Source organism: Emiliania huxleyi (assembly GCF_000372725.1).
Source record: "Emiliania huxleyi CCMP1516 unplaced genomic scaffold EMIHUscaffold_520, whole genome shotgun sequence".
Classification (NCBI taxonomy): domain Eukaryota; phylum Haptophyta; order Isochrysidales; family Noelaerhabdaceae; genus Emiliania; species Emiliania huxleyi.
Genome location: NW_005198090.1, coordinates 38598 through 55694, shown reverse-complemented (window position 1 = coordinate 55694; position 17097 = coordinate 38598). Strand labels below are relative to the sequence as shown.

General features: G+C 65.3%; 5 protein-coding genes across 5 annotated transcripts in view; 2 read left to right on the top strand and 3 right to left on the bottom strand.

Moving 5' to 3' along the window:
* Window positions 1-3498, bottom strand: part of EMIHUDRAFT_119727 (hypothetical protein) — a gene marked incomplete at both ends in the record, with an annotated part of 5298 nt that extends 1800 nt beyond the window's left edge. The window contains 7 exons of the mRNA XM_005766121.1: window positions 371-393; window positions 792-1133; window positions 1604-1698; window positions 2092-2169; window positions 2219-2500; window positions 2566-2614; window positions 2678-3498. Coding sequence (XP_005766178.1) covers window positions 371-393; window positions 792-1133; window positions 1604-1698; window positions 2092-2169; window positions 2219-2500; window positions 2566-2614; window positions 2678-3498 — 1690 coding nt within the window. The remainder of the gene's footprint in view (window positions 1-370; window positions 394-791; window positions 1134-1603; window positions 1699-2091; window positions 2170-2218; window positions 2501-2565; window positions 2615-2677) is intronic.
* A 2511-nt stretch (window positions 3499-6009) lies between these two features.
* Window positions 6010-6426, top strand: EMIHUDRAFT_316743 (hypothetical protein; the record flags this gene model as incomplete). Its single annotated transcript, XM_005766120.1, has 2 exons — window positions 6010-6119; window positions 6180-6426. 2 exons carry the CDS (start codon window positions 6010-6012, stop codon window positions 6424-6426), a joined length of 357 nt encoding a protein of 118 aa, XP_005766177.1.
* A 7059-nt stretch (window positions 6427-13485) lies between these two features.
* On the bottom strand, window positions 13486-13692 carry EMIHUDRAFT_60189 (hypothetical protein; the record flags this gene model as incomplete). Its single annotated transcript, XM_005766119.1, has 1 exon — window positions 13486-13692. A coding segment is annotated over one exon (207 nt), but the record flags the coding sequence as incomplete, so codon positions are not given.
* Window positions 13693-14178: 486 nt separating this feature from the next.
* Window positions 14179-15040, bottom strand: EMIHUDRAFT_56121 (hypothetical protein; the record flags this gene model as incomplete). Its single annotated transcript, XM_005766118.1, has 2 exons — window positions 14179-14462; window positions 14596-15040. Coding segments are annotated over 2 exons (729 nt in total), but the record flags the coding sequence as incomplete, so codon positions are not given.
* Window positions 15041-16045: 1005 nt separating this feature from the next.
* EMIHUDRAFT_76472 (hypothetical protein) lies at window positions 16046-16978 on the top strand (the record flags this gene model as incomplete). The annotated part of the gene is made up of 1 exon (XM_005766117.1): window positions 16046-16978. A coding segment is annotated over one exon (933 nt), but the record flags the coding sequence as incomplete, so codon positions are not given.
* Window positions 16979-17097: the final 119 nt, after the last annotated feature.

The window sequence follows — 17097 nt, the reverse complement described above, 5'->3', positions numbered from 1 at the left end:
TGCGGCGCGGCGAGGGTTCTGATGCCTATGGGCTTCAGATCTCTCAGCTAGGTGAGTTTTTCTGCGACGCCTGCCTGGACAACTACTTTGGGGCTGGCTTCGGCGACTTCTCGATGCTGCGGAAGGGGCATGTGCCGTATTCGAGTAACCCCTGGATAGGTCGCTCGCGCGACCTCTCCTGGATGCGCAAGGGGCCCATTGGGGTCACGCGGAGGGAGGCGCTGTTAGCGGCGGAGGAGGCGAAGGCGGCCGCGCGGGCGGCGGAGAAGGCGGCGCGGGCAGCGGAGGGGGGGAAGGGCGGCGGCAGCGGGCGGCAGTCCCGCGAGGCACGCCGGCGGAAGGGTTCGTCTTCGCGGGGCGGGGTGCGCACTGCGCGCCGCGAGGATGAGGAGCCTGAGCCAGGGGAGGATTGGGAAGGGGGGGCGAGGCCGGAGGAGTATGACGGCCTCTTCGACGGCCCATAAGGGGCCGTTGTCTGCTGTGCCTCTTGTGGTGCTAGTTCGTGCCAGTCTGCTGTGAGAGGGGCTTGTGTTCGTAGAATTCTTTATCAGCCCTGCACCGCTCCGAGCGACACCCGACATATGGGCGACACCCGTACCCATGGGCGACAGCGACGACACCCGTACACCATGGGCGAAGCAGTCTGCCCCAGAACGCAGCAATGGTGGCGCTGCGGACTCCCGGTCGCACTCGTCGCAGTGCTCATCCTGCCCGTGGCAAGAGCGCTGCCGGTGAAGCCTTCGGGCGCCTCGGCGGATCCCTCGGCGCAGCCACGCGCGGAGGGCGGCGACCAGGCCACCTTCCTCGCGAGCATTGCGCTTCCAGACAACGCCGTCGAGGTCTCCTCGGTCTCGCCGGCGGCGGAGGGCGCGCGCGACGAGGTGCAGAGAGAGGTCAACGCCGTGAACGAGGCGCTCGAGTCCGTGGGGAGCTCGCTGCAGTTTGACCCGGGCCTGCTGGCGTCAAAGGTGCGAGCGGGGTACGGCCCCGAAGACGCGCTGCAGGATTCGGAGGCTGCGGTCACGGAGGCCGCGCAGGCGGAGATCGGCCGCGCCTTTCGGATCGCCTTCAAGCCCATCTTCAAAGAGGTGAGCGACTCGGCCGAGCTCCGCGCCTTCATCGACACGGTGATCCTGCAACACAAGGACGACGCGATCGACCAGGCGGCGGCTCGCCCGCGCCCCGCCCCATGAAAGCACCCGCCGCACACCTCTATACGCGTCGAGTTTACAGGGCGGCAGAGCGGCGACGATGAGGTTTGCGCACCGCAGGTCAAGACGACGGCGGTCCCGATGGCAATCATGGCGGCGGTGCCGCTCTCTGTCCTTGTGGCTGCGGTGCTGGTGCTGGTTTACCGCGCGGGCTACGATCAGGGGCAGAACAGCCACGTCGTGCGCAGGCGGAGCAGCTCCTGCGAGGCAACGGGCGAAACAAGAGAGAGCTGCAAGCGACTAGAGAGGGGGCTGTGAATAGGCTGGAGCAGTTCCTGGCGAGCCACGAGGGGGAGGGGGCGGAGCGCGAGCCGGAGAAGGCGCCAGGCGGCCCTGTCGCAGAGCAGGGCTCAGCAGCGCGGGGCTTCTTTCCAGCCTCAGGCTCCGTCGACCTCCGCCCCTCGCTCGCCTCGATCCGCGACTCGCTCGCCGCGCCGGACCCGCCCCCCGCGAACTCGTGGCGCTGGTCGCAGTCGGTGTCGCAGCTCTGGGGAGGCGCGACGGCGCTCGCACCACCGGCACCGCGTGCGACGCTGATATGACGACGTGTGCGTCTCTCCTCGCTCGTCTCTGGCTAGCTACTCCTGTCAACTGACGTACGGTAGGTCTACTCTGTACTTCTTGCGTCTCTTGCTGTGCACGCACTGGCGCACAAGCCACAACCACATTGAAGAATGAAGAAAACCCAATAATTACAACCCGGGCCCCGCTCCCGCGCCCCCGCGCGGCACAAGTTGCTCGCTCTCTCGCGTCTCCTGTCCCGTCGCCGCCCGCATGCTCATCGCTCCATGCCACACAGCAGAACGGTCTCGGTGCAGCGGCATCTCTCCCGCGGCCCCGCAACTGGCCACAACCAAGATAACAATCATGCAACGCGCACATGCGCAAATACAAGATGGCCACCCTGCTCCCGCTCGCGGGCCGGCGTCGCGCGCGCACGGTGCCTTGCCCCAGTCGCCTGTTCAGTGCAGCGCCGCGCGCGATGGCCGCTCGAGAGTGACCCGCACCGACGGAAGCACCTCCGGCCTCGTGGCGGTGCCATCTTTGCGCACGATCCGCGTCGCCCAGAAGCCGTCCTCGCCACACGGCGGCAGCGTGTGCGACGGCCGCTCCACCTGCAGCGAGGGCAGCAGCGGGAAGGAGGCGCGGTCGTAGACGCTGCAAAAGACGAGATGTTCCTCGAGCAGCGACGCGGGCAGCTCGAAGCGCAGCGAGTACCCTTGCTGCGTCGCGCCGTACAGCCACTGCGTCTCCGGGTTGCCGACGGGCAGGTAGATGGCGCGCACGGCCTGTTCACAGCTCCAGGCGTGAAGAGACGCTGTTCACAGCTGGGAGGCAGGTAGATGGAGCGCACGGCCTCGGCCGACACCATGCTGCGGCAGCACAGCAAGACGTACGTGTGCCTGTTCACAGCTTGGAGGTGTGAAGAGACGCCGTTCACAGCGCCTCGCCAGAGCAAGACGTACGTGTGCCACTGCAGCGCCCAGTGCAGCGGCGTCTCGTACGCACCCTTCAGCCTCGCGTTGAAGCCGAGCCGCTCGCGCTTGAAGACCACCGGCGCGCCCCGCGTCACCTCCACCCCGTTCATCCGCACGCGCGGCAGTGTCGCCGAGGCGCAGCCATCGAAAAGGTACGGCCGTATGGTGAGCTGCAGGGCGCCCGCCGTCCGGAGCGTCAGCGCCAGCCACTCTCCGCCCGTTGGCGAGGAGGCAATCGAGCCGAGCGTCTGCTGCCGCCCGTCGTAGAAGATGACCTGCCACGAAAATCCGCGCTGGCGCACATTCTCGACCTCGAAGGTGGCCTCGCCCTCGGGCGGGTCCATCAGCCACAGGACGTGCACATTCGTGTGCGTGTTCCACCGAGGGGCCCAGCAGATGGCGGCGAACACCGTCAGCCGCGGGATCCGGCCGGGGTCCTCGATATTCTCGTGCAGCTTGTCGACCCACGTCTCGTCCACGCCGCGCCGCGCCGCCTCGAAGGAGCTCATCATCGGCAGCACGAAGAACTTGGTGGTCTGGTACAGCACGTACGACAGCAGCGCGAGGGGCGCCTCGAGGGCGAGCAGCAGCCCGCCCATCCCGCCGCCGTCGGCGGCGTCGAGCGTCGGCCCAAATGCGCGGCGGTCCAGCTTGCGAAGGAGGACGCGCGGCAGGAGGAGGAGCGCGTACAGGACGCCGAAGCAGCAGTAGAGCGGCGCGGTCAGGATGCCGACCAGCGCGCCGCGCCAGGCGAGGCTGGCGAGCAGGCTGGCGAGCACCACTGGCGAACGGGGCAGGCGCTGCGACATAGCCTCAGACAAAAACGGGCGGTCTCAAAAAATAAGCTCGCAGCGCGGAGACTTGTTGGCGTACAGTGGGTGTGGCTGTTCTTCACCTTTCTACCTACCTACCTACCTACCTATGGGTGTGTTACCGCGTCGGTGTCCAGTCCCGCGGTGTCCGGCCCCGGGGAATTCAGAAGGGCCGCGGTCGCGAGCGTGGGCCCCGCGGTGGCGGCCGGCCGCGGGCCCCGCGGTGGCGGCCGCGGGCCCCGCGGTGGCGGCCGCGGGCCCCGCGGTGGCGGCCTCCCGCTTCCTCGGCCTCGTTCTGCGACGGCGCTGCCGCCTGCCGATCCCTTGCTCTCGCGGCTTCTCTAGCCTCTCGGCGCACCTCTGCTCTCCTCGCGGCGTGTTGTGGCCCCTCGAGTTATCTTGGAGCACTTGGAGTGCAGTCATCAACCTCACATCCAGGGCCAGGGAGCTAAGAAGCGCACCCAGCGAGCCGGATGATCGGCATCGGGCTACGGGCTAGAGAGCCCTGACCCCTAGCTAGCTAGGCGGGGTGCGCATTCGCAGGGAAAGGGCCGTAAAGTAAACACGGGTCTCCGAGGGTTAGTTCCGTGTACCGGGTTTCCCCTTAACTGCAGAACGCCCCCTCTACTCGGAGCTAACGAACACACTACACTGTACTCCACGTTCTCTCTCTCTCTCTCTCTCTCACGTACACGGACACGCCTCATGTGCGCCCGCCCGACTCCGGTCCCAGAGTCCCCTCCTTCGCCTGTTATCGAGCTCTCCTTGCGCAAGGACCACTCTCCGTGTCCGATACTTAGATTTCTTTCAGGTTAGTGCGCGCCAGTCCAGTGCCCCAAGGCGGATTTTCTTTTTTCTGGCATGCATGAGTGGCGCCCATCATCCCGACCCACCTCGCCGACCTGGCTCGGGGCAACCTGGCCGGCCTGCGCGCCTTCCTCTCCGGGCAGGGGACGCGCGGCACCTCGCTCGCGGCCCAGCTCGACGCGCGGCACGACACCGAGGGGCAGGACACCCTGCTGACCTGGGCCGCTCTTCACGGGCAGGCCGAGGCGGTGCGGCTGCTCCTCGAGGCTGGCGCGGCGACCGACCAAGCAGACGCCAGAGGCTTCACGCCGCTGTCCATCGCGTGCCTGCAGGGCCATGACCAGTGCGTCCGGCTGCTTCTCGAGGCGAGCGCGGCGGTCAACCAAGCCGAGGACGGCGGCGCCACGCCGCTGTTCGTTGCGTGCCAGAAGGGCCACCTCGAGATCGTCCGGCTGCTCCTCGAGGCTGGCGGGGCGACAGGCCAAGCCGATGAGGACGGCTGCACGCCGCTGTTCGTCGCGTGCCAGAAGGGCCACGTCGAGATCGCCCGGCTACTTCTCGAGGCTGGCGCTTCGGTAAGCCAAGCCCACGAGAACGGCGCCACGCCGCTGCTCGTCGCGTGCCAGAACGGCCACCTCGAGTGCGCCCAGCTGTTGCGCGACGCTGGCGCGGCCGTCAACCAAGCCAAGCAGAACGGCGTCACGCCGCTGTACATGGCGTGCCAGAAGGGCCACCTCGAGTGCGCCCAGCTGTTGCGCGACGCTGGCGCGGCCGTCAACCAAGCCAAGCAGAACGGCGTCACGCCGCTGATCATCGCGTGTCAGTTCGGCCACGTCGAGTGCGTCCAGCTGTTGCGCGACGCTGGCGCGGCCGTCAACCAAGCCAAGCAGAACGGCGTCACGCCGCTGATCATCGCGTGTCAGTTCGGCCACGTCGAGTGCGTCCAGCTGCTCCGCGACGCTGGCGCAACGATCGACCAGGCGATGAACGACGGCGGCACGCCGCTGCTCGTCGCGTGCCAGGAAGGCCACCTCGAGTGCGCCCAGCTGCTGCGCGGCGCTGGGGCTGACATCGACCAAGCGATGGACAGTGGCTGCACGCCGCTGTTCATTGCGTGCCAGAACAACCACCTCGAGTGCGCCCAGCTGCTCCTCGAGGCTGGCGCGGCGATCAACCAAGCAAAGCAGAACGGCGTCACGCCGCTGATCATCGCGTGCCAGAAGGGCCACCTCGAGATCGCTCGGCTGCTTCTCGAGGCCCGTGCAGCGATCGACCAAGCCCGCAACGACGGCGCCACGCCGCTGTTCGTTGCGTGCCACCAAGGCCACCTCGAGGTCGCCAAGCTCCTCTCCTCCTACGGCGCCTCGCGCGCCGCCACGCCCTTCGGCACGCCTGAGGAGGCCGCAAACAGCCAAGGCCACGCCGACCTCGCCGCTTGGCTGGTCGCCAGCCGCGGCTGGACGCCGCTCCAGCACCTCGAGGCGTGCCAGAGACTAGCGGCCGAAGGCTTGAGTGCATTGTCCTCACGCCCATTGCCCCTCTTCCGCAGGCGCTCACCGTCGACCGGGCGCGGGCGCTGCTGCGCGGCGGCGCTGACTCTTCCTCCGGCGAGCCTTCGGCCCTCGAGCGGGCGCGCGTCCTCTGCTCGTGGGGCGAGTCGGTTCCACAGTCGCGATCCACTCTCTCGTCTCGCGGCCCTCGATGAACGGCAAGGTCGGCGTGGTCGTCTCCGCAAACCCTTCGACGGGCCGCTTCGGCGTGCGCGTGGCGGGCGAGGCCAAGGCCCTCGCACTGAGGCGCGCACTGCAATGGTCTCTCCCCGACTCGCCGGATCCTCTCTTTGCACACCCCAAGCCTCTGCCCTCCCTCAGGCCGGCCAACCTGCAGCCAGCGGCCGAGGCGGTGGAGGTGGGCAGGCTCATCCTCAAGGCGGCGGAGTGGTCGCCGCAGTCCCACGAGCTCTTCCCGGAGGCGGCTCGCAAGCGGGCGGTCGAGGTGATGCAGCTGGGCTACCTGATCGCGTGGGACGAGGAGCGCTTCGACAGCCGCGAGGGAGCGGCTCCAGAGCTGGCGGACATCTGGCGCGGCTTTGTGCTGCCAAGGGTGGTGGTGCGATGACTTCTCGTTCCACACCACACTTCGACGTGGTGATGCAGTGCATCGCGCGCCGCGACGAGCGGTTCAAGGCGATGGCGGCCGAGTTCCTCGCGCCGTCGCCGCCGGCCAAGGCGCTGGAGGAGCTGCCGCGCTCTCGCTCGACCCGCGCCGCCGCAACCAGCGGTGGCGGCGGCTCGCTCAAGGCGGACGGGTGGCAGGGCGCGCTCGCCGAGCTGCTCGCGGGCGTCCGCGGCTGCCTTCAGCCGGCGGTGCCCGCGCGGCAGAGGCTCGAGGGCGGGCGTGTTGGGCCTGTCGTCCTCAACTCGGATGACATGGGGGCGTAAGCGTCGGGTGTTTGACATCTGTCCTCGTGTGTTGACATCGTCTGTGCGTCTCACACACACACACACCATCGTCGCGCGGTCGCAGGGAGGCATATGAGAGTTTGCGCGCTAAACCATCTAAGAGGGTCTCCGAGGGAAGGCCGTACCTGTGTGTGTGTATATGTTTGTTATTACTATGTTCAATCCCCCCTCCGGGTGATGCCAGGGCAGCAAAACGGGCTACGGGTGGTGCCATGCAGCCAGCCTGACCCCCTAGAGCCGCCCGGCACCACCGCACCGGTGCGAGGCGTGATCGTGCTGCTTGGGGTACATTGTTGTTTTCATGGGCTCGAATGCGGTGTGAAAATGGCGCTCCGAGGTGCCGATTTTGCACGCGAGTGCGAGGTTCGAGCTCTCGTGCTCCGTCCACAGGCTGCGAGCCGTCGAGTGCTCGCTTCGCACTTTCCATTGGGTCCGTTGGCGCATATCGGGCGCCTCGCAGGCACGCCGTCCCCGCGTCTCTGTGGAGGAGATGCGTCACCCGGTTGCACTCAAATCGCAGCCGAACGCCATATCGCTCCGTGTGCCCCACCGGTGGCTAGCCTGCCGCCACCGCTTCATCGCACTTTCCATCAGATGTGTGGGCGCGGGGCGGATGCCTCGCCGGCAGCCGAGGTGCTCTCTCCTCGGATCCTTTGCGTCACCCGCAAAAAGTTCTTCGGAAGCCACTGCCGTCTGGGCACTCCACCAGCCCTCCTCGCCTTTTGAGGCTGGGATTGGTGTCGCCCGTGGCATCTGCGCCGGTCGAGAGCTTCCACGTCGCTCATGCGCATCAGGGCGAGCGAAACGCTCGCCCTCGGACCGGTTGCCTCTGTAGAAGCGCCCGCTACTGTGGCACCACGCTGTGTCCCTCTCTCAAAGAGGGTGTGTGTGACGATACGTTCCTTCTAATCTATACCCGTGCCGAAAATCACACGCACACACATCTGAATCACACACACATCTGAAGACAACTATCTGAATCACACGTCGGTCTAGGTCAACATCTCAAAGTCCGAGTCTGTGTCCTCGGCAGGCTCCTGCTCCGCCGCTGCGCCAAAGGCGGTCAGCGTTGCGGAGCCTGTGTGCGGCAGTTGGCGCTGGACATAGGCTAGACGTAACAGCGTGCGCACGTCGTTTCGGCGCTGTGCGACGAAGGCGTTGTTTTTTGCCTTCGCCGTCTTCATCGCCGTGCAAGTCCGCCGCATGCCGTTGAGCGGGGTGATCTCCTCACGCCTGCGGGGGCGGCGCGACACCGGTCAGCCTTATCGCAGGCATGCACACACACACACAGGGAGAGCGCACCCGCGAAGGTACTCGCTGAAGGAGCGAGTCAGGTCGCTCCTCACGTAGTCGACAGCCACCTCCGCGACAAAGTCCACCCAGAGCGCGCACTCGTGAGTGCAAGACTGCAGCTGCACATCCACCACCTCCAGCGCCCAGCCGGCGGCAGGCCCGGGGCTCCGGTGGAAGCAAGACGCGATGCCCGAGTCGATTGCGCCGCCATAGGGCTCGTGGTAGAGCACCCGTCTCTGGTCGACGAAGAAGAGGAGCTGGTGCCAGTGCCCGCCAAACTCGCTGCCGTCGGTAAAGCGCTGCATGACCAGCTTGCGCTCCGTCGGTGCCTCGCCCGCGAACAGCTTCGCCACCCACCCGGTGGGGGCTCCCGATTTGAAGCGGTTGAAGAGCGATCCGGCGCGAATCGTCATCCCCGAGATCGGCGCCCTCGCCTGCACGTCCTGGCTGTCGGCCCACGGTGAGAGGTCCTGCATGTTATGCACAATGATGTTATGCACGCGTGCGATATCGTCGTCCGAGATGTCGAACAGGAGCGTGGCGCCATCCCGAGCGAGCGACGCAGCGCCGCGCATCGAGATTGAGCGCTCCGTACCGCTTTTGTGGCGGTACAAGTACACGGCCTTGCGCAGGGCGGCCGAGTAACGATTACCCGTCATGTTTTGACGCAGCGCGAACTCGATGCGATGGCGTGGCCGGCCGCGCTGCGGCCGGCGCGCCTCCGCTGCCCGCACCTCCGCCGCGCGCTGCCACAGGCCGAGGAGCGAGTCGGCCTCTGTCGGCTCCACCTTGCCGAGCACGCCGGGCAGGTGGAGCGAGAAGAGCTTCACGTCGTCGATCGCCTGCAGGGCGGCCCGCTGCAACAGCGGAGTGTTGAGCGACGCCTGCAAGACGTCGAGGCTGTAGAGGCCCGGGAGCGTCGGCACGTCGCTGGGCTCGTACACCAGCAGCAGCTGCGAGCGAAACGCTACGCCGAGGGAGCGGCCGGAGCGGCCCTGTACCTCTGGCCGCATGACGAATTCGCACATCATCAACTGAATGAATGCACCCCCGCCAAAGTGTCGCAGCGGGTTCGAGAGCTTCAGCGCCAGTTCTCGAACGAGCCTCGTCGTTGCCGCCGCGTGCAGCCGCTGCCGCCGCCGCTCCTCCTCGCGCAGCCCTACGACTTGCAAGTCGAGCCGGGCTTGGGCACGCAGCTCGCGAGGCGTCGGCACGCCTGATGTTTGCGTCCCGGTTGTCGCTGTAATCGCTTCGCGAGCGGCGGCACGGTGGCCAACCTCCTCCAGCTCGAGGCGTCCGATGTCTGCCACCAGCGTGAGCACGCTTGCTTGCTGCTGCTGCTGCTGCTGCGCAGGCTCCGCTGGAGCACTGCTCAGAGAGGGAGGTTCCTCGTCAACCTCCATGCGATCTCCGTTCGAGGCCGCAGCCGACGAGCCGCCGACGAGCCGCTGCGGCGCTGCACGGGAGAGCGATCCTCGGCGTCCGTGCTCTCTCTGGTTGTAGATCCCGTCGCGGCGGCCCTCGTCGCTCGTGCTATGCAGCTCCATGGCCTCGCCGAGGACGTCGCCAACCGAAGCATGCCGCGGCGCTCTCAGGTTCTTTGCGACGCCGACTCTGCGCGAGCCAGCACGGCTTTGCGGCCGCGAGGACGTTGCACTCGGCGAGGGCGCCTGTTGTGACGAGATCGGAAGCGTGAGATAGCGACGACTGCGCAGGCACAGAGTCGCAAACTGGCGGTACCGAGCGGCGATCTGGTCCTGGCCTGGAGCCGGGACGGACTCCTTGGCCGCTTTTGCGACGCTGTCCCAGGCCTGCGCCCGCTCTTTTCGGCATGGCTCGAGCACGAGACAAGTCGGAAAACCGCGACAACTTCGGCGGGCATTCACAGATTTTTACCACCTCGGAAGCAACGCCTGTGTGTTCACCGGTGCTAGAGAGTGTCGAAAAGGAGTCCACACTGCATTCATCGACATCAACGCGCCCCGCTGCGCCGCGCTACTCGCGAGAGCAGGAGGAGATTTGGGGAGATTGTCGGGAGATTTCCAAGATTGTCACCGGGGTGTGCGTGGGTAAGTCGTGCGTCCTACGTGCCAAGGCGATGTGCATGCTAGTCTGGCTCGTCCCAATACGCTCAGGGGGCCGAGAACAGCGCTCTGTCGCGCGCTACTTTCCGTGCTGCTGAGAGAGGCCCGGAGGGGCCCACCACGGCCCACGCTCGCCTCGGAAATGCAAAAAAATGCTCCCAGGCCCCCTCCCGCCCACCCCGCACACCTGCTTGACTACTCCCGAGCCCCACGAGCCGAGGCGAGAAAGTTCGAATTAAAGTGCGGAGTTTGAACATGGTATTGTTTTGTCGTACCTGTGTAGTATAATGTATATATGTTCAGTGAATCAATGAGTGTTTTGTCTGTAAGAGTATACACGAACACACCGACGGGTGTGGCCTGTGGGGTGTGGGGTGAAACCTTGTGTCAGCTGTCACTGTCTCGTCCGTTGCTGTGAAGAGAGTGTACACTCCGAGAGTTGTAAATTCTCGAGTGTACCCTCGCGACACCCTTCGAATCCCTTCCCCACACATGGTTGCCACTGCGGCCCAGAGTACGAGAGACCCTTCCCCATGTCTGCCACTGCGCCAGCAGTCCTCTTCACGACCCAACGATTTTATGAGTGGCAGCAAAGGGTGCGAAAAAGTGAAATGATTCCAACCTCGAGACCTCGAGAGATGATTCAGCCGGAGAAGCTGGGGTTAGTCTGCTTTTTGTGTGCACTCAATCTTCTCTCTTCTGCCCTCAGATCTAGGCATCCCTGAGGGTGGCCTGGACCGTCAGCCAAATATCCTAAGCCAAATATCCTGAGACCATATCCTAAGCAAATATCCTGAGATTATGTCCTGAGACCAATCCTGAGAAAATATCCTGAGAAAATTTCCTAAGCCAAATATCCTGAGACCATCCTAAGCACAAATATCCTGAGGGAATATCCTAAGCCAAATATCCTGAGACAATTTCCTAAGCCAAATATCCTGAGACAATTTCCTAAGCCAAATATCCTGAGACAATTTCCTAAGCCAAATATCCCCATTAGCATTTGGGGCAAGTCTCAAGCGATGGTGCCAGAATCCGACCTCATCTTCACGCCAGTGATGCGGTTGATCACGCGAGTCGATCGACACGTCTTCGCCGCTCTTTCACCGACGCCCACAGCGCCAGCCAGTGTCACGACGTGCCGCTGCCAAGAACGACACTGTGCTCTGAGGATTCGCCGCACATCGAAGGAATCAGAAGCGCGCCTTCGTGGATCTTTGTGTGTCGGGACAGGCGCTGAGGTTTGTGTCTCCTCTCGTCATCCTCCGCTGGCGTTTCGACACTGTGACAGCACAGCGCTGTGGCTTCGACGCTTCGGCTGCTTGCAATCGCAGCCACCGCACTCCCGTCGCTGCCTTCCTGTTGCCTGCAGTTGCACGCTGCGGAGTCTCCCCGGCTCGGCAGTACTGGTCGGCGTCTTGTCCTGTCGTCACCCTCGCGTCGCCGCCGTGGTCCGGCGCGGCGGTCATCCGGACAGAGTGTATCCCTCAGTGAGCCGACTCGCGACCCGCACTGCATGAGGGCAAGAAAAGCCGAGCCGTGCCACCGTCCTGCTCCCCCCTTTTGCATGTCTTTTTACGTGTGAGCATTCTGCTAAACAAGAGGTAAACCAGAGTACTCTCCACTCTTCGCTACTACCTACCACTCCTTGACGGCCTGCTCAAGGAGAGGCTTGATCTTCTCTGCCCACCTGGGTGCGAGCTCCTTCCAAGTTGACCGCGCGAACTCATAGCACTCCTGTGCGGTTCGCCCTCCATCCTCGAAACCGGCCGGGGCACCGTTGAACATCTTGGTCTGCTCGTTCCCCCCCCCCGCGGCAGTTTGTTGCCGGTCTGCTTTCCAGTCTGTTTGGACAGGTTGCGCTGCGTGTACGCTTGCTTCTCCGCCTTTGACATGATGACCATGTGCGTGTGTGAGTTGACCTCTGCCGCGGTGTTGAGTGGGCGCCGAAGCAGCCCGCATGACGCATTGTGACCCTGCAGCTGGTCCTGCATGCCATGGCGGTACGAACCCAACACAACTCCTTCCGGCGTGTCCTCCGTCTTCTTGACCGTTCGCGGATGCCACTGCTCGTCCTGATTGTGGAGCTCGAACTCAACCGTCGGAGACAAGGTGAATGTGACCTCTGGGGCGAGCTCCGTGCCGCACCTGTGGAGGTCTCCGTCGCGCCTCCTCAGTTGCAGCGCCATCGTCAAGACTCGGGGGTGGCCAACCGTCATTGTGCTGATGGGGGCAGCGTTCTGCGAGTTTCGCTGCCCTCCCACCACATCCTGGTGCAAGCCGAGTGTGGAGCCGCACTTGTCCCCGCCCTGCCTGCTCGGCGGGTGTGGTAGGTTGAGTCGGCAATAGACGCAGTACGACTTGCCCAGGTAGCACAGCACAATGCACGAGTTGAAGCGGTCGTCCTGCAGAATGCGCTCGATGCGGTCAGGGTATGGGAAGATCCGGAAGCGGTCTGGCTGGCGTCCAATGGAGAACTTGCCGCTGCACCACTCGTATGCCCACATCAACGCAAATGTGCAGTTGCACACGTCGCATTGCCACTCTCGCCCCACGCAGCACTTGCATCCTGTGCACCCCTTCCCGAGCGAGCCAGGGCAGTGCTCACCCCTGTCGCTGACGCCATCCCAGCAGCCGACGCAGGTGCGTGTCGGCAGCTGATCTGACGGCACATGCGCCAACGGTACCTTTGCCTCTGGTGCCGTGTAGCTGAGCTGCGCCAGAACCAGCTTAGTGTTGTGAAAGTGTTCCGGCTTTGGGAAGTTGTGTTGCGGCGCCGTGATGTCGAGATCAGCTGGGTTTGCCAACAGGCGGTCTCGCACGAGTCCCACCACATACTCACGGAGGGCCGTAAGGTTGTCCGCAGAGAGGGTGCTCGTCTTGACGTCCGACCGGCGTGGGACGGGTGCCTTTTGACACGCGTCGAAGACGCGTGCCTTGACCGGCGCCTTCCGAGATGGGCCGTCGACTGGGGGGCGTCTGCAGGACATGCCGTGTGTCGGTGCGGCCAGCAAGTCTGAGAGCATGAAGGCTGCACTTTCTGGTGGCCGCGTGAAGCTCAGGCGCAGCTTGAAGTCGGTGATGTTGTCGCCGGACCACTGCGGCACCACGTCAGTCACCTCTCCGAGGTCCCCTGGCCGGGTCGACTGACTCCTTTGTGACTGAGAGAGCTCGCGTCGGGGTGTGCGGTGATGAGAGTAATAAGTAAGGTCAGCTCGCGCGCGCTGTTCTGGCATCTGGGGAGAAGGCGCTGCTGCGGTTACACACCGGTTCGGTTGCGAAAAGAATAACGACGGCCACACGACACCCCGCGCCACGCGGACGCGCGAAACCGCTCAATGCGCCTCTTGCCACTCTCGGATCTGCCGGCGCAGCGCGTGGTTTGGGAAGGTGTGCGTGTGCTGGAGCGTCTCGCCCGTCATCGGGCTCGTCGACTTGGTCGCGAGCCAGCGCTCGATCTGCTTCCGCTCGTAGGAATGGCCGTCCGCCGCCATCACCGGGTCGCTCATCACCTCGGTCGTGATTGGGCAGATGAAGTCGGCCGGCGGCGGCTCCTCCTCCCTCGGCGGCGCCTCCGGCTCGGGCGGCTGCTCCTCCGCCACCCGCCTCTCCTCCTCCAGCCTCGCGCTCTCCTGGAGCGCCCCCGCCAGCTCCGCCTCCTCTGCCGCCGCCACCGCCTCCCCCTCCGCCTCCGCCTCCGCCTCCTCGCCTTCCGGCTCCTGCGACGGCCCGGCGCCGCTCCCCCCGCCCCTGCCCTTCTTCTTCTTCTTCTTCTTGGCCTTGCGCTCCTTGGCGCGCTGCTCCGCCTCCTTCTCCGCCTCCTCATCCGCCAGAAGCGCTTCCGCGTTCCGATCCGCCTCCGCCGCCGCCGCCGCCATCTCGGCCTCTCTTGCCGCCGCCTCCGCCGCCCTAGCCTGGGCGCGCATGCTCGCGGGCGAGAGGCGGAGGACGGCGGTCGTGGGGTCGAAGGCCTTGTCACCGATCTCGGCGGTGGTTGGCACGGTGACGGAGGGGAGGGCGGAGCAGCGCTCGAAGGCTTCGTCGCCGATTGAGACGAGGCCGGCGGGGAGGGTGACGGAGGTGAGGGCGGAGCAGCCGGAGAAGGCGCAGCCGCCGATGGAGGTGAGGGTGGCGGGGAGGTCGATGGAGGCGAGCGAGGAACAGCCGAAGAAGGCTTCGTCGCCGATGGAGGTGAGGCCGGCCGGGAGGGTGACATGGGCGAGCGAGGAGCAGCCGGAGAAGGCGTCGTTGCCGATCGAGGTGAGGCCGGCGGGGAGGGTGACGGAGGCGAGGGTGGAGCAGGGAGAAGGCGCAGCTGGGTATGGTGGTGAGGCCCTCCGGCACAGTGGCGTGCCCCTGCGCGTCGATTTGAGGCCGCACCGCCCAAAAGTTGATGGCCCGCACTGCTGCCTTCGCCTCGTCGTTGAGGGGGCAGTCGGAGAAGGCACCGTCGTCAATCGAGAGGCCATCGGGCAGCGGCAGCGTGATGGAGGCGAGGGAGTCGCAGCATTCGAAGGCGTCTTCGCCGATCGAGGCGAGGCCGGCGGGGAGAGCGGCGGAGGTGAGGGCAGAGCAGCGGTAGAAGGCCCAGTAGCCGATGGTAAGGCCGGCGGGGAGGGCGGCGGAGGTGAGGGCGGAGCAGCCCCAGAAGGCGCTGGCGCCGATGGAGGTGAGGGTGGCGGGGAGGGTGACGGAGGCAAGGGAGGAGCAGTTGCGGAAGGTGCAGCTGCCGATGGAGGTGAGGCCGGCGGGAAGGGTGACGCGGGCGAGGGCGGAGCAGCCGCAGAAGGCGCGCCAGCCGATGGAGACGAGGCTGCTCGGGCAGGCGACCGAGACGAGAGAGGTGCGGCCGCGGAACGCATCGTCCGGCAGGTGCGTCATGCCTTCGGGCAGCACCGCGTGCCCGTCGGCGACGACGACCTTCCAGCCGCCCACGTGCAAGGTCTCGGAGCCGGGAGGCGCGGCGTCGCCCGGTGGCGGCGCTGAAGGCGTCGAGGCGGGCACCACCATCGTGCGGAAACAAAGAAATGGAGGCGTCAATCCGTTAGGATTCTCGCCCGCTCTAGGCCAAAAAGGGCGGCGGGCACGTCTCGAGATCATGGTGCGCGCGCTCGCCCCACCCGTGCCCACGGCGGCCTGCGCGCGCGCGCGCGCGGTAGTAGGAGTAGGCTGCGTGACGAATCGCGCTGGTGGCTTGCCACCGGCTGCTGATCCACGGGAGCAACGACCCGAGCAGCCATACAATGTGCGCACATTGAAAATGGCGACAACAGTGCCGAGCAGCAGCAGCAGCACGCCCACGGCCCGAGCCAGAGCGAGGAGACGGAACGGCCGGGCCGACAACGGAGGCAGCGAGCAAAAAGGCAGCGCGGCGCGGCTCGCGCGCCGCGTGCGCCAAGCAGCCGAGGCTGCCGAGGAGGCCGAGGAGGCCGAGGAGGCCGAGGAGGCCGAGGAGGCCGAGGAGGCCCCCCCCTCCCCCCCGGCGACTCGAACTGGGAGCCAGTCGACGCACGAACGGAACGCGCGCGCATCGCCGGATATGTCAACTCGCAGCAGTGAGGCAGCAGCTCATATACAGTGGATTTTATTTAATTGTTTGCTGTCATTACTGGCGCCTCTGTGCGGAGTGAGGTGGTGGATAGGGTGGGCGCTCGCAGCCGTGGCGAGTGCCGCCCTCGCCGTGCGTCACGTGAGGAAGGGCCGAGGAAGGCCACCGCGCACGTCGGCCCCACGACACAGTGAAATAGTGACAGGAGCAGCACCAGCTGCAGAGCAGGCGCCTGACAGCCGCAGCAGAGCAAAACCGGAGGACCCCCCGCGCAGAGAGAAAAGAAGCGAAAAAGCCAGACGGCGCGCTCGAAAAAGAAAACGCCGTACCCGGCGCCCAGCGCCAAGGGGATGCGAAGCGTGGACGGGGGCAGAGGTCGCCGCCCTCCCGATCCGCGCAAGAAAGAGAATACCCAGACGTATTCACACCCCGTACCCGGACCTACCCAGACCTACCCACACCTACCCAGACGTATTCACACCCCGTACCCGGACATACCCGGACGTATTCACACCCCATACCCAGACCTACCCGGACCTACCCAAACCTACCCGGACCTACCCAGACGTATTCACACCCCGCCCGGACCTACCCAGACGTATTCACACCCCGTACCTGGACCTACCGAAACCTACCCGGACCTACCCAAACCTACCCACACCTACCAGACGTATTCACACCCCGTACCCGGACCTACCCAAACCTACCCGGACCTACCCAGACGTATTCACACCCCGTACCCAGACCTACCCGGACCTACCCAGACGTATTCACACCCCGTACCCGGACCTACCCACACCTACCCACACCTACCCAGACGTATTCACACTCCGTACCCAGACCTACCCGGACCTACCCAGACGTATTCACACCCCGTACCCGGACCTACCCAAACCTACACACCTACCCAGACGTATTCACACTCCGTACCCGGACCTACCCGGACCTACCCAGACGTATTCACACCCCGTACCCGGACCTACCCACACCTACCCAGACGTATTCACACCCCGTACCCGGACCTACCCGGACGTATTCACACCCCATACCCAGACCTACCCGGACCTACCCAAACCTACCCGGACCTACCCAGACGTATTCACACCCCGTACCGGGACCTACCCGGACCTACCCAGACGTATTCACACCCCGCACCCAGACCTACCCGGACCTACCCAAACCTACCCGGACCTACCCAGACGTATTCACACCCCATACCCAGACCTACCCGGACCTACCCAAACCTACCCGGACCTACCCAAACCTACCCGGACCTACCCAGACCTACCCGGACCTACCCAGACGTATTCACACCCCGTACCCGGACCTACCCAGATGTACCCAGACCTACCCGGACCTACCCAGACCTACCCAGACGTATTCACACCCCGTACCCGGACCA